The sequence below is a fragment of the Callithrix jacchus genome, chromosome 21 (genome assembly GCF_049354715.1).
Source record: "Callithrix jacchus isolate 240 chromosome 21, calJac240_pri, whole genome shotgun sequence".
Lineage (NCBI taxonomy): Eukaryota > Metazoa > Chordata > Mammalia > Primates > Cebidae > Callithrix > Callithrix jacchus.
The window spans coordinates 45,200,050-45,214,624 of NC_133522.1; the positions used below are offsets into that span (position 1 = coordinate 45,200,050).

The 14,575-nt window shown below is 46.9% G+C and overlaps 1 protein-coding gene and 1 pseudogene across 3 annotated transcripts in view; both read right to left on the minus strand.

Moving 5' to 3' along the window:
• The window catches only part of BRWD1 (bromodomain and WD repeat domain containing 1), a 141,653-nt gene extending 132,404 nt beyond the window's left edge, over positions 1-9,249 (minus strand). For 2 of the 3 annotated variants that reach the window (XM_035283039.3, XM_035283038.3), the window contains exons 1-4: positions 9,059-9,249; positions 8,886-8,944; positions 8,714-8,743; positions 8,479-8,538 (exon numbers count right to left, since the gene is read on the minus strand). In XM_035283039.3, coding sequence (XP_035138930.3) covers positions 8,479-8,538; positions 8,714-8,743; positions 8,886-8,944; positions 9,059-9,107 — 198 coding nt within the window. In that variant the 5' untranslated portion in view covers positions 9,108-9,249. The remainder of the gene's footprint in view (positions 1-8,478; positions 8,539-8,713; positions 8,744-8,885; positions 8,945-9,058) is intronic. The other variant, XM_078358412.1, reaches the window with a different exon arrangement.
• Positions 9,205-14,161, minus strand: LOC118149889 (uncharacterized; annotated as a pseudogene).
• Positions 14,162-14,575: the final 414 nt, after the last annotated feature.

Consider the following 14,575-nt stretch of genomic DNA (forward strand, 5'->3'; position numbering starts at 1 on the left):
GACTACAGGACGACAGAGTAAAACTGCTAAAAATCAAAGACAAAATAAAAATCTTAAAAACCACCAGACCAAAAAAACATTATTTTCAAAGGAGCAATAGGACTGCTAAATTTTCAACATTGAGGAAGGCATAAAGCAGTAGGACATCCTTAATGTGCTGGGGGGGGAAAAAAAAAAACACTCTTGAACCAGGATTCCACAGCTAGTGAAGTCATTGTCAACAAACCTTTGTTAAAAGACTTTGTGCTCTTTGTTCTTAGAGACAGAGTCTTGCTCCGTTGCGCAGGTTGGACTGCAGTGGCACAATCCTGGATCACTGCAACCTCTGCCTCCTAGGTTGAAGCGATTCTCCTGCCTCAGCCTCCCAAACAGCTGCAATTACAAGCATGCACCAGCACATCCAGCTAATTTTTGTACTTTTAGTAGAGAAAAGGTTTCACCATATTGGCCAGGCTGGTCTCAAACTCCTGACCTCAGGTGATCAACCCGCCTCGGCCTCCCAAAGTGCTGGAATTACAGGCGTAAGCCACCGCACCCGGCCAAACCTTCATTTAAAGAAATATCAAAATAAGTTGCACAGACTGGAGAAAAATGACCACAAATAGGTCCCACAAAACTGGAGGAAGAAATTAAAATACCAGAAAAGATATATAGGTACGTATCCGGGCACAGTGGCTCAAGCCTGTAATCCCAGCACTTTGGGACGCCGAGGCAGGTGGATCACGAGGTCAAGAGATCGAGACCATCCTGGTCAACATGGTGAAACCCCATCTCTACTAAAAATACAAAAAATTAGCTGGGCATGGTGGCACGTGCCTGTAATCCCAGCTACTCAGGAAGCTGAGGCAGGAGAATTGCCTGAACCTGGGAGGCAGAGGTTGCAGTGAGCTGAGATCACACCATTGCACACCAGCCTGGGTAACGAGTGAAACTCCGTCTCAAAAATAACTAAATAAATAAATAAAAAGTGAGAGAAGGAATAAAAAAGAAATGAGATAAAGAACAGGCAGACTTAAACCCAATTATGTTTAAGTAATTATATTAAATACTAATGGGCAAGGTACAGTGGCTCATACCTATAATCCCAGCACTTTGGGAGGCCAAAGCAGAAGGACTGCTTGAGCCCAAGAGTTCAAGATGAGCCTAGGTCATATAGTGAGACCCTGTCTCTACAAAAAAAAATTTTTTAATGAGCCAGCCATGATGGCACACATCTAGTCATGATGGCACACACCTATAGGCTCAGCTACTCAGGTGGCTGAGGCAGGAGGATCTCGAGCCCCGGAGGTCAGAGCTGCAATGTGCCATGATAATGTCACTGTACTCCAGCCTGGGCAACAAAGTGAGACCTTGTCTGGAAAGAAAAAAATGGCCACAACATCACTAAAAGAACACACATAAAACTACGCACTGTTTACAGGGGATAACTTTAAATATGAGAAGACAGAAAGGTTGAAAGGAAAAGGACAGAAAAAAATACTGTGCCATCGCTAACAAAAAGAAAGTTGAAGTGGCTATACAATGCCAGGCAAAGTGTATGAGAAGGCAAGATTATAATAAATAAAACATTTTCTAACGTTTTAAGGTCAATTCAATAGGAAAACAAAAATCCTAAATTTGAATGTACCTAATAAGAGTTTCAAAAAGGAAAGAAAGACAGATCCACAATCACAGCCGGAGATTTTTTTTTTTTGAGATGGGGGTCCTGCTCTTTCACCCAGGCTGGAGTGCAGTGGTGCAATCTCTGCTCACTGCAACCTCTGCCTCCCAGGTTCAAGCAATTCTCCTGCCTCAGCCTCTCAAGGTGGTAGACTACAGGCACGCACCACCACACCTGGCTAGTTTTTGTATTTTTAGTAGAGCCGGGGTTTCACCATGTTGGTCAGGCTGGTCTTGAACTCCTGACCTCAAGTGATCTGCCTGCCTGGGCCTCCCAAAGTGCTGGGATTACAGGCATGAGCCACGAAGCCCAGCCATAGTTGGAGATTTCAACAAATTTTTCTCAGGAATCAAAAGAAGAAAATAAGCTGGCAAGAATCCATAAGGATACCTATTATCTGAAAATAAACAAGCCACTCAACTTTTATTCCTTAGATACAAATAACTTGTAGTTGGGTGAGCCTATGGAAACTAATAACTACTCTCTTTTAAAGTAGCACAGCCAGCCAGGCACAGTAGTTCACACCTGTAATCCCAGAAGCTCAGGAGGCTGAGGTGAAAGATAACCTGAGGCCAAGAATTAGAGACCATCCTAGGCAACAAAGTGAGACCCTGTCTCTAAATTAATCAATAAATAAAAATTTAAATAAATCAAGTTGCACAGGCAAGACCAACAGTTTCACAGAGAGCAACACCCAACATTATTCAGCACTGAGCTAAAAAGACTTTTATCCATCCTACATTGTAGTAATCCGTAAATGGGTAAAAACCAAGTATCATTCATTCAAGTATGAGCATTCATAAGGTTTTCTCATTTTATCATGAAACCCTACAAACAGAAAACTAGCTGAAGGAGAAATCTGTACAATTACATCTTCAACAATTTTACTAATAAATACTACTGATCATTAATGTGTACCAGGCACTGTTAAGACATTTTTTCCATGTTTACAACAACCCTTTGATAGTTTTGTTTTTCGTCACCTAGACTGGAGTGCGGTGGCATGACCTTGGCTCACTGCAACCTCTGCCTCCCAAGTTCAAGCAATTCTCCTGCCTTAGCCTCCCAAGTAGCTGGGATATATAGGTAAACGCCATCACATATGGCTAATTTTTGTATTTTCAGCCATGTTGACCAGGCTGGTCTCGAACTCCTGACCTCAAGTGATCTGCCCACCTAGGCCTCCTAAAATGCTGGGATTACAGGCGTGAGCCACCATGCCCAGCCAGATATAGTTATTATTATGCAGAATAAAAAACTGGGATAGAGATCAAGTAATTTGCCTTAGAACATCTGATAAACAGAACAATAAAAGGAGGATTACATTCAACCACCTGGCACCAAAATCCAAACTTTTTTTTTTTTTTAATTTTTTAGACACTAGGCTCTGTCACCTAGGCTGGAGTGCAGTGACAAGATCGTATCTCACTACAGCCTCAAACTCCCTGGCAATACTCTCATTTCAGCCTCCCAAATTGCTGGGACTAAAGGCACAGCACCAGGCCTGGCAAATTATTTTATTTGGAAATAGGGTCTCACTATGTTGCCCAAGCTGGTCTTGAACTTCTGAGCTCAAGTGATTCCCCCCACCTCAGCCTCCCAAGCAGCTGGTTACAGGTGTGAGCCTCAATGTCCAGCTCACAAGCTCTAGTCTCTACCATACTGCTGTATTGCTAGACTGCAATTGATCAATCACACATGATCATTAAGTGTCCCCAAGTTACAAACAAAATGCCTACAGAATGATAGATCTCTATAGTCAACTACAATACAGAATCCATAGAGGAAAATATTAGCCACCCTCAGGACGAAGGGTCTTTAGGGTTCCACTGTGAAAATTAAATAATGGGATTAGTTCCAACACTTGTGAGAAACACGAAGTTGTAAAAGTGGTTTTGTTTTAAAGGATTAAGTAAGTGGCCCTACTATTAAAAAATAAATAAATAAATAAAAACTCAGCCTAAGACTTAAAGTCGTATCTTGCAGTGCACCCAAGTTCCAAGTCATGGCCTAAAATCTTCTATCATAACCTGATTCCCTAATCCTATAGAATACTTAAAATGGTAATACCAGTCTCTTCTTGGTTTGGGCAATTAAGTCATAACCCAGGAAGGTTAATTAGCAGAGAAGAAAGAAAAAGTACAAATATATTCACACAAGAATACGTACATACAATATATACATACAAGCATATATATAATATACAAGTATATATTGACATAGTAACAAATTTTGTAATTACTAAGCTACATTTATTTGACAGAGAAAAATTACAAAATAAATTTGAAATATATTTACAAGTTTAGTCTTTAGAAAATTCACGGTTAGGTTTGTCTAAATTAACCCAGCTGAGGTGATTAAAATAACCATATACTTGTGGCCAGGCACGGTGGCTCCTGCCTGTAATCCCAGCACTTAGGGAGGCTGAGGCAGGTGGATCACGAGCTCAAGAGATTGAGACCATCCTGGCCAACATGGTGAAACCCCATCTCTACTAAAAATACAAAAATTAGCGGGGCATTATGGCACATGCCTGTAATCCCAGCTACCTGGGAAGCAGAGGTTGCAGTGAGCCGAGATCACGCCATTACACTCCAGCCTGAGTGACAGAGAAAGACTCTGTCTCAAAAAAAAAAAAAAAGGCAGCAAAACTAGGCAGGGCAGGGTGACTCAATGCCTGTAATCACAGCACTTTGGGAGGCTGAGGCAGGCGGATCACTCAACGTCAGGAGTTCGAGACTAGCCTGGCCAACATGGTGAAACCCTATCTATACTAAAAATACAAAAAGTAGCCAGGCATAATGAGACATGTCTGTAATTCTACCTACTCAGGAAGCTGAGGCAGGAGAATTGCTTGAACCTGGGAGGCAGAGGTTGCGGTGAGCTGAGATCACACCACTCCACTACACCCCAGCCTGAGCAAGAGTGAGAACCTGTCTCAAAAAGCAAAGAAGCAAAAGTACCAAAATACTCTTGCCCCCAAATGCGGGTTGGAATAACAGCATGGTCACAAGTCTAAGATAAATTGTGGCTTTATAAACACTAATACTAGAATCATCTAAAAAGCTTTTTAAAATATTGATGTCCAGTCCCACCATAAAGATTCCAATTTAACTGGTTTGGGGTATACTCTGGGCATCCAGATTTTATAAAGCTCTCCAGAGGATTCTAATTCGAAGATGAAAACCACTGAGGAAAAGGAACATGTTAACATGAGGAACAATCTGACAAATACAGAATGTAAAACATTATACAGGATAAATGATTCGGTAAATCAAGTACACAGAAATGACTATTCAAGATAAAAAGAGATTTAGGATAATCAGGGCAGGTGTCATGGCTCACACCTGTAATTCCAACTTTGGGAGAAGCAATTGAAAGTAGGAGTCTGAGACCAGCCTGGAAAACATAGCAAGTCTTCTCTAGGAAAAATTAAAAGAAAAAATTAGTCAGGTGTGGTGACACCTGTCTGTGGTCCCAGCTACTCAGGAGGTGAAGGGCTGAGGCAGGAAAACTACTTAAGCCTGGGAAATGGAGGCTTCAGTGAGCTGTGATCCTGCCACTGCATTCCAGCCTGGGTTAAGACCCAGTGTGTGTGCAGTTGCAGGGGAGAGGAAGGAACCAATCAATGCATGTATGGACTTTTTCTGAAGACCAATTTCAAACAATGTAAAAAGACACCCAGGGAACAAAAAAAAAATCTAGATATGGACTCTGTGATACTGGCACTTGATGGTATAAGTAGTTCTTATTTTTTAGAGATGGACTCTGACAAATTTAGAGATGAAATGTAATGTCTGCAATTTGCCTTAAAATATTCCAACACTTTAACCAATAAAATGAATGGCTTTCTGGAATCTGCTTAAAAATAAGGGTACAGATAATATGCAACATTCTCTGATAATCACTGGAGTTGGAAAATGGGTATCTAGTGGGTAGGTTATTCTTTCCATTGATATTAAAACGTATATATACCCCAAAAAGAAACTAAAGTAAATACAGCAAGTTAGTAACATTCAAAATTCACATTTCTTGGCCAGGTAGGGTGGCTCACACCTGTAATCCCAGCACTTTGGGACACCGAGGTGGGCAGATCACCTGAGGTCAGGAGTTCAAGACTGGCCAACATAGTGAAACCCCATCTCTACTAAAAATACAAAAATACAAAAAATATCCAGTGACTTGCTTGAACACGGACAGCAAAGGCTGCAGTGAGCCAAGGTTGCTCCTCAAAAGAGAATGTCTCAAAAAATAATTCAAATTTGTTTACGGCATACAGGGGTGCATTATATTATACTCATTTGTGTACATTTGAAATACTTCTTTTTTGTTGTTGCTTATGTTTTGAGTCAGGGTCTCGCTCAAGCAGAGGCTTGATCACGGCTCACTGCAGCCTCGACCTCACTTCAGGCAGGTCTGGAACTCCTGGCCTCAAGAGTCCTGCCAAAGTGCTAACGTTATAGGTGTAAGCATAGCAGCTGGCCTGGAATACTTCTTAAGATATTTTTTAAAGACTCTGAAAGTTTAGAAGCTATACATATACCATAAATGAAAGAATAATTCTCCTCTACATACAGGAGGTTCATCATCACTCAGTCCTGGGGGACTGGAGGGCAGAGAGGAAAGTAAAGAAGAAAGTATACCCACCAGACAGACCAATCAGGAAGGCAATAAGACATGCCAAATCACAGCCATATTATCACAGAATTTAAATTATTTTAAACAATAGTAAGTAGGGTTTTAAGCAATTCTAGCAACAAAAGCCAAAAAAAGTTACATAAACTTTTTTTTTTTGAGACAAAGTTTTGCTCTTGTTACCCAGGCTGGAGTGCAATGGCGTGATCTCAGCTCACTGCAGCCTCTGTCTCCTGGGTTCAGGCCATTCTCCTGCCTCAGCCTCCTGAATAGCTGGGACTACAGGCATGCACCACCATGCCCAGCTAATTTTTTTGTGTTTTTAGTAGAAACAGGTTTTCACCATGTTGACCAGGATGGTCTCGATCTCTTGACCTCGTGATCCACCCACCTCAGCCTCCCAAAGTGCTGGGATTACAGGCGTGAACCACCGCGCCTGGCCAACTTTTTTTTTTTTTTTTTTTTTTTTTAAAGAAACTAGGCCTTGCTCCATCTCCCAGGCTAGAGTACAGTGGCAGGAGGACAGTTCAATGCAGCCTCAAACTCCCAAGGTCAAGTGATCCTTCTGCCTCAGCCTCCCAAGTAGCTGGGACTACAGGCACACACTACCACATCTGCCTAATTCTCTGTTATCTATTGTGGAGACAGAGTTTGGCTTTATGCCCAGGCTGGTCTGGAACTCCTGGCTTCTAGACATCCTCCCACCTAGGCTTCCTAACATGCTGGGATTACAGCTGTGAGCCACTGCACCTAGCCCCTATAAATATATTTTAAAAGTAACTTTTCCAGTAGTTACAGCACTACACTTGTTTCAAGTTATGTTCTCTCAGGCAGCATGACTACAGTATCATAACCAACAATGCTCTTCTGCTTCACTGATAAGGCTATATTATCAAAGCTATTTTATCCGTGGAGAAAACCAAGAGAGGGCAAAGAAAAAGTCTCAAAATGTCAAATTCAAGAAAACAAATTGCCATCATCAGAATTTTTAGAACACATTCTCTTGAAAGCATCCACTTTTAAGTGTTTCCTTCACAATCTAAGAAGGCAAATATTAAGACTGTCACTTGCACCAGATTCCAAGTGTAAATACTTAACTAAAAATATTTTTTAGCAGAAAGAGGATTTTCCCATGTTCACTGTCCATTCTATAACATACTCTGGTTTCCTTTGTTGTCTAATTCCAATTGACCATTTTTTTCCTTTTCTTCACTTGCCACCGTACTCTACCACTTAATAGCTACAGGTCTTCAAACTGTGGTAAAAGTTCACTCAGAAGCTCTTTTCCCTCTCAATTGTTTTCCTTACACAAGATGCGGAACATGGCCTGACAACTAAATTCTTCATCCTAATAACGAAATGGTAAAAATATAGTCATGAAAAATGTCTTATTCCACTAAAATCAAACGAATCCCTGCAACTGCTCTAACTATAGAAAAAACCAAGTTATATACTGAGAGCAACTAACCAGGTTCACGAAATATAAATGAGACTGTAATGCACGATTAACAGAGCTCAAAAGAAAAGTACCTATTTAAAGCGCTTTAAATTATGTTATCTAATTATCACAGCAACATCAGTGTGAAACTCATCGAAGTAAATCAACTTTTTACGGCGTTCAACAAATACTGTACAGTACAGAGGAGCACAAGCTAGTGGCATATGCACACAGCAGGAAGATTTTTATGACGCTGCTGCGGACAAAAACAAAATATAAAAAGCTGAAGGCAAGAACATTTCTCCACCTTCAGAGACCAATGATTCTATTCCTAGGGAACAAGTGGCGGACTGACCTGGGCGGGGCAAGAGCGGGAAGGCCAATCAGAGCGCGAGTTACAAGCGCGGAGGCGGGGAGAACGGATGAAACCACCCCGTTGACTGGCTGGCTGCGTACGCCACACCCCGCAGAGGCGGCCGCACCTGGACCCCCACCCTGCCGAAGGACCTCCGCGAGTAGCCCCCCCCTCCGCCCCGCACCGCCCCCCAAGACTGTTTCCTGCCAAGACAAACCTGGCCACCTCAAAAACAAAACAAAATCTTCAGCGGGGAACGCAGCTGTCCCGGGGCCACCCCTAGTGCGGCTCACACTTTGCACCCCACGGGCCGGGGTCCCCGCGAGGGAAAGGGGTAGAGGCGGGGGGCGGTGCACGGAGAACGCGGGAGCGGACGTGCCCAATGCTCACCAATTCCTCGTAGCTCCTGTTGTGCTCGTTGCCCTCCCAGTCCAACCTCTTCGGCAACAACTGGAAAGACACGAAACGTACACGAGTGACCACCGCTCCCGCGCGGGGGGCGCGGGGGGCGCGGAGCGGGCGGGGGTCGGGCGGGGGCCGCGGGCGAGCATCCCACAGGGCAAGGTCGGGAGGAGGGACGCGAGGGAGCGCGGGGCCGGGCGCGCGGGGACGGGCGGGCACAGACCTGGTACTGCTCCAGCTCCTGCACCAGCACCTGCGGCCGAGAGACGCGCGGTCAGGGGTGGGGTCGGCCCCGGGGCGCGCCCGCTTCACCCCCGCCCTCCACCCGCGACCCCCGGCGGCGGCCGGGACGCCAAGGACGCCAAGGCCGCCGCCGCCCGCGGGCCCGCACTCACCTGGGCCGCTCTCCGACACGGGCCCGCCGATAGGTACCGGGCGATAAGGAAGTACAGCTCTGCGGGAAGACGGGGAGTTGGGTCAAGCCCGGGCGGGGAGGGGACGGGGAGCGGCCAGGGGAGCCGAAGCAGCGGGGGCGCCGGGGAAGGGGTGGCAAGGCCCTGCGTCTTACCCGACTCGATGAGAGGCACCGGGCGTCGGGCGGACGAGGGCTCCGCCATGGCTGGGCGCGGGGCGGGAGACAGGAGCGAGCGAGCGAACGAGCGAACGAAGCGTGTAGGCCGCGCCGAGGCCTGACCGGGCCGGCGTCCCCTCTCCTCAGGCGCGCGCCGCCGCCGCCATGCCGTGCGCGCCGCCAGGCCCGACGCCTCCGCGGGGGAGGAAGTAGTCCCGCCGCGGGGGACGGCAAGTAGTCCCTCCGCGTGGGGCGGGGGCGGGGTGGGCGCTTGGGCGCCCAGGGAGGGCCGGAGCTCGCGCCCCGCCGGGGAAAGCGAGCCTCGCCCGGCTCTCTGTCTCGGGGGACTCGAGGGGGACAATGTGACGCGGAGGCAAAGACCTGGCCCCGGGGCAGCGGCGACGAGCGGGGGAGGGGAGCGCGCGTGGCCAGATCCCTGCGCGCGATGAGGCGGCCTCTCGGGCTTTGTGAGGCGGCAGCGCGTTGCCGGGCTGCCCAGTTGCGGGCGGGTGTCGGGGGCGGAGGTCTGGCTCGCCGCGGGTCGGGAGCGTGGCCGCAGGAGGCGGCGAGTCACTGCCGCCCCCCGCGGGACCTGGGTCCTCAATACGGGACCGCAGGGGCGGCAGGTTCTGCAGGGTCGCCCGCTCCCGGTTGCTCAGAAGGGACATTTCATGGACCGGTTATCTGGGACCAGCGTGTTTTGCCTCCCACGAAAGGCCTCTCGCTTCGAGGACGCGAAAGCCTTCAAGTGACGATCGCCCGCGCGCCTCCCGCAGAGGGGACTCCGCCCGGACCGGCGCTCTTGGGCGGATGCCGGCGTTGCCGGCGTGTTTGCGCCGCTGAAGGCGGCCGAGACCCAGTTTCAGCCTCGCAGAAAGAGCTCAATAAAATGCTGCGCCGTGCGGAGGGTGTGCGAGTTGGGGGAGTTGGGGGAGCAGCGCGCAGCTGCGGCTGACGGCTGCGCCGGACACGTCCAAGCGCGGACAGGAAAACGGGATTGCGGGGAGAGGGCGGCGCGGACGGGCCGCAGACCCTCCCTAGGAAGAGAAGCCGGAAACTCGGGAGCCATGTGCAGTTAGATTCCTTGGAAGACCAGTAGGATGTGAGATTGGAGTGGTGGGCGAGAACCAGAAAATTCCCTTGTCATGCCAGGCTTCTGACCTAACCGGATGAGTTTCCTGGGCGCATCCAGCCTGCCCTGCTCTGACCCCTAAAGTACAGCAGTAACCCTAAATGGTGTCCCTGCCTTCCTGGAACGCGCATTCACATCGATTCCTACGCACGGCAATAACCTACACAGCACAGAGAGGTTCAGATGAGACTCCAGGCAGGAATCTGCCTGCACCTTGTCCTGGCTCCACCAGCTTGACCTTGAGCAAGTCACAACCTGTGGGTCTCAGTTTTCCTTACCAGTAAACCGTAGATAATTCCTCACTAGTAAACCGTAGGTAATATTTGGGCCTGCCTTATAAAGTTGTGAGGATTTAGTGAATTAATGTATTCCTGGCATATAGGAAGCATTGTGTACAAGTTGGCTCTTATTTACACCAAATAGCAAAAGCTTTCTATTTTTTAATTTTATTTATTTTTTGAGACAGTCTTGCTCTGTCGTTCAGGCTGGAGTGCAATGGTGCCATCTCGGCTTACTGCAACCTCCGCCTCCTGGGTTCAAGATTCTCCTGCCTCAGCCCCCCGAGTAGCTGGAATCACAGGCACGCGCCACCACACCCAGCTAATTTTTATATTTTTAGTAGACATAGCGTTCCCCCATGTTGGCCAGGCCGATCTCGAACTGCTGACCTCAGGTGAACTACCATCCCCCCCGCCCCGCCCTCCCAAAGTTCTGGGATTACAGGCGTGAGCCACCGCGCCTGGCCAAAAGCTTTTATATAGATGTATAGACGGATATAGATATCTGTGAGGTAACAATCTAAACATGTTTGGGCCAGTGTATCGGGAAGTTAACTCCGTACATCTGTTAATTCAGCAAGCACTAGTAAGTGATGGTGATTTAAAAAAAGGAATGAGCCACAGCTTTGCCATCAAAGACTTCAGCGTCTTTTAGAGGAAACAGATGTGAGCAAATAATGACATGATTTACGGCAGAGATAGGAAGATCAGATTACCTGTGCTTGGGGGAGATATTAGGGAAGTTTGGGTTATCGGAGCTACAATGTGTGGAAAGGGATTTCAGACGGATGAACAACAGAGGTCCAAGACATGAATATAATTTCTAGTTTAAGGAACCCCAAGTTTAGTATAACTACTTGGAGTGACTTTGGAAAGGATGGGACTATGACGTCAGAAGTTGAAATTAGGAGCAATTGAAGGGTTCTACGCCAGGAAGCAATCATTTTCTATTTTAGGACGGATTTGAGAAGGTTAAGACCAAGAGGCACTTAATAGACCTCTGAAATAGAAAGGAAATGATACATGAGGGCAGTGGTCACAAGGATGGAGAAGAGACAAGTTCAGAAATATGTAGGACATTAAATCTGCAAGATGAAGTTGGGTGGAATGAGAAAAATCACAAAAATCTTGTTTGGGGCTTGTCAGAGCTATGCCAGCAAATGAGGTAGGGCATACAGACTGTAGCTAAATTAACTGCTTGCAACAACTTGATTGTTCGAAGTCACATTCTATAGATTACTGTCGGACAGTGTGATGTGAGGCTGCAGGATTACCAAAGTTACCAAATGACAGAGACATCAAGTTGGGAGAGTTTTAACTTTCAAAGATTGAGAAAGGCGTTGTGTATTTCCTTTTGTAACAAGGTCAGAAGATAAAAACCCCCAAAAGATAATTAGGAGAATTTATATCCCAATTGTCTAAAATTATAGTTCTGGTATTGGCAGCACGGTAACCATTACGAGATCAGAAATGATGGCACAAGGCCAGACACAGTGGCTCACACCTGTAATCCCAGAGCTTTGGGAGGCCAAGGCCAGAGGATTGCTTGAGCCCAGGAGTTCAAGACCAGCCTGAGCAACATAGTGAGACCCCATCTCTACAAAAAAATTTAAAAAGTTAAAAATAACAAGGCAGGGCCGGGCTCAGTGGCTCAAGCCTGTAATCCCAGCACTTTGGGAGGCTGAGACGGGTGGATCACGATGTCAAGAGATCAAGATCATCTTGGTCAACATGGTGAAACCCCGTCTCTACTAATAATACAAAAAATTAGCTGGGCATGGTGGCGCGTGCCTGTAATCCCAGCTACTCAGGAGGCTGAGGCAGGAGAATTGCCTGAACTCAGGAGGCGGAGGTTGCGGTGAGCCGAGATTGCACCATTGCACTCCAGCCTGGGTAACAAGAGCAAAACTCCGTCTCAAAAAATAAATAAAAATAAAATAACCAGGTATGGTAGGTGCATACCTGTAGCCCCACCTACTCAGGCTGAGGCAAGAAAATGGCTAGAGCCCGGGAGATTGAGTCTTCAGTGACATGATCACAGCACTGCTCTCCAGCCTAGGCAGCAGAACCAGACCCTGCCTCAAAAAACAAAAGACATGATGACATGAGTTTTTCTTTGCAAGAGCCCTGGTAGTCTTTTTACAACTTACCGTCACATTCATGACAAATATTCTTTCTAGATTTTGAATAGGAACAAATATTTCTATCAAGAGGGAGAATATCTTCCCAATTCAATTCCCAGATGTCAAGAGAGCCAGATGTAACTCCCACATTTGCCTACCAGGAGGAGGAAAAGGGAATACCTTGTCCAGCAGCAACTCCTTAGTGGGTACCCGCCAGAAGTGGTCTCCAAACAAGGCAGGAATCTGTGTATTCCTCACACAATTCAAGCCATTCCAAATGTACACACTGAGGTTTGCTTTTGGGTACATGAAAATAACTTTTTTTCGAGACAGTGTCTCTGTCGCCCAGGCTGGAGTGTAATGGTGCGATCTTGGCTCACTGCAACTTCTGTCTCCCAAGTTCAAGCAATTCTCTGCCTCAGCCTCCTCAGTAGCTGGGATTACAGGCGCCAGCCATCAAGCCCAGCTAATTTTTGTATTTTTAGTAGAGATGGGGTTTCATCATCTTGGCCAGGCTAGTCTTGAACTCCTGACCTCGTGATCCACCCGCCTTGGCCTCCCAAAGTGTTAGGATTACAAGGGTGAGCCACTGCACTCGGCCATAACTTTTGAGTTTCACCACAAGAAAGCTATATGGTAAGCAAGTGTTGGAAAATCTTTTTTTTTTTTTTTTTTTTTTTTTTTGAGACAGAGTTTTGCTCTTGTTACCCAGGCTGGAGTGCAATGGCGTGATCTCGGCTCTCTGCAACCTCCACCTCCTGGGTTCAGGCAATTCTCCTGCCTCAGCCTCCTGAGTAGCTGGGATTACAGGCACGTGCCACCATGCCCAGCTAATTTTTTGTATCTTTAGTAGAGACGGGGTTTCACCATGTTGACCAGGATGGTCTCGATCTCTTGACCTCGTGATCCACCCTCCTCGGCCTCCCAAAGTGCTGGGATTACAGGCGTGAGCCACCGCGCCACAGCAGGTGACATTAAGCTGTAGGGTTGCCGGCCGGGTGCGGTCGAGACCATCCTGATCAACATGGTGAAACCCCGTCTCTACTAAAGAAAAAATTAGCTGGGCATGGTGGCGCGTGCCTGTAATCCCAGCTGCTCAGGAGGCTGAGGCAGGAGAATTGCCTGAACCCAGGAGGCAGAGGTTGCTGTGAGCTAAGATTGAGCCATTGCACTCCAGCCTGGATAACAAGAGCCAAACTCTGTCTTTGGAAAAAAAAAAAAAAAAAGCTGTAGGGTTGCATTTTCAAGGAAACCAATATCTTAGCCCATGGCAAGCAACACCTGACTGGAAAAATGCTGTTAGATGTCATTGATAGGCTCCCTGCACATGGAGAAAGCTGAGGCACAGAGAGATGTGACTATGGCCCAAGGACACGGATTTGGTAAGTGGCGGCTGGACTGCAAGCCCAAGTAGACAGTATTACCTTAGACTGAAATGCAAACACTGCAAAGTCCTTTCTCCCTTGGTCACATTTCACAAAAGAGGAAAATGGGACCTGAAAAGTAGAAGACTTACACAAGACTGCACAGCTAGTGCATCAGAGAGCTGACATTTGAACGCCCACATACTTATCACATGCATACACTCATTTACCGCAGGCAACTCTTAGATTCTGTTATTCCCATTTTAAGAATGAGGAAACTAGGTTAGGCGTAGTGGCTCTTGTCTGTACTATCAGCACTTTGGAAGACCAAGGCAGGAGGATCGATTGAGTCCAGGAGTTCAAGGCTGGTCTTGAACATAGTGAGACCCTCTCTCTACAAAAAATAAAAATAAAAAATTAGCCCATGCATGGTGTCGGGTGCCTATAGTTCGAGCTATTGGGTAAGCTGAGGCAGGAGATCACTTGAGCCAGGAGTTCTAGTCTGTTATGAGCTATGATGGCACCACTGCACTGCAGCCTGGGCAACAGAGTGAGACCCTGTCTCAAAAAAGAATGAGGAACTAAGGCTAATAAAGTTTAAGAATTTGCCTAAGGAT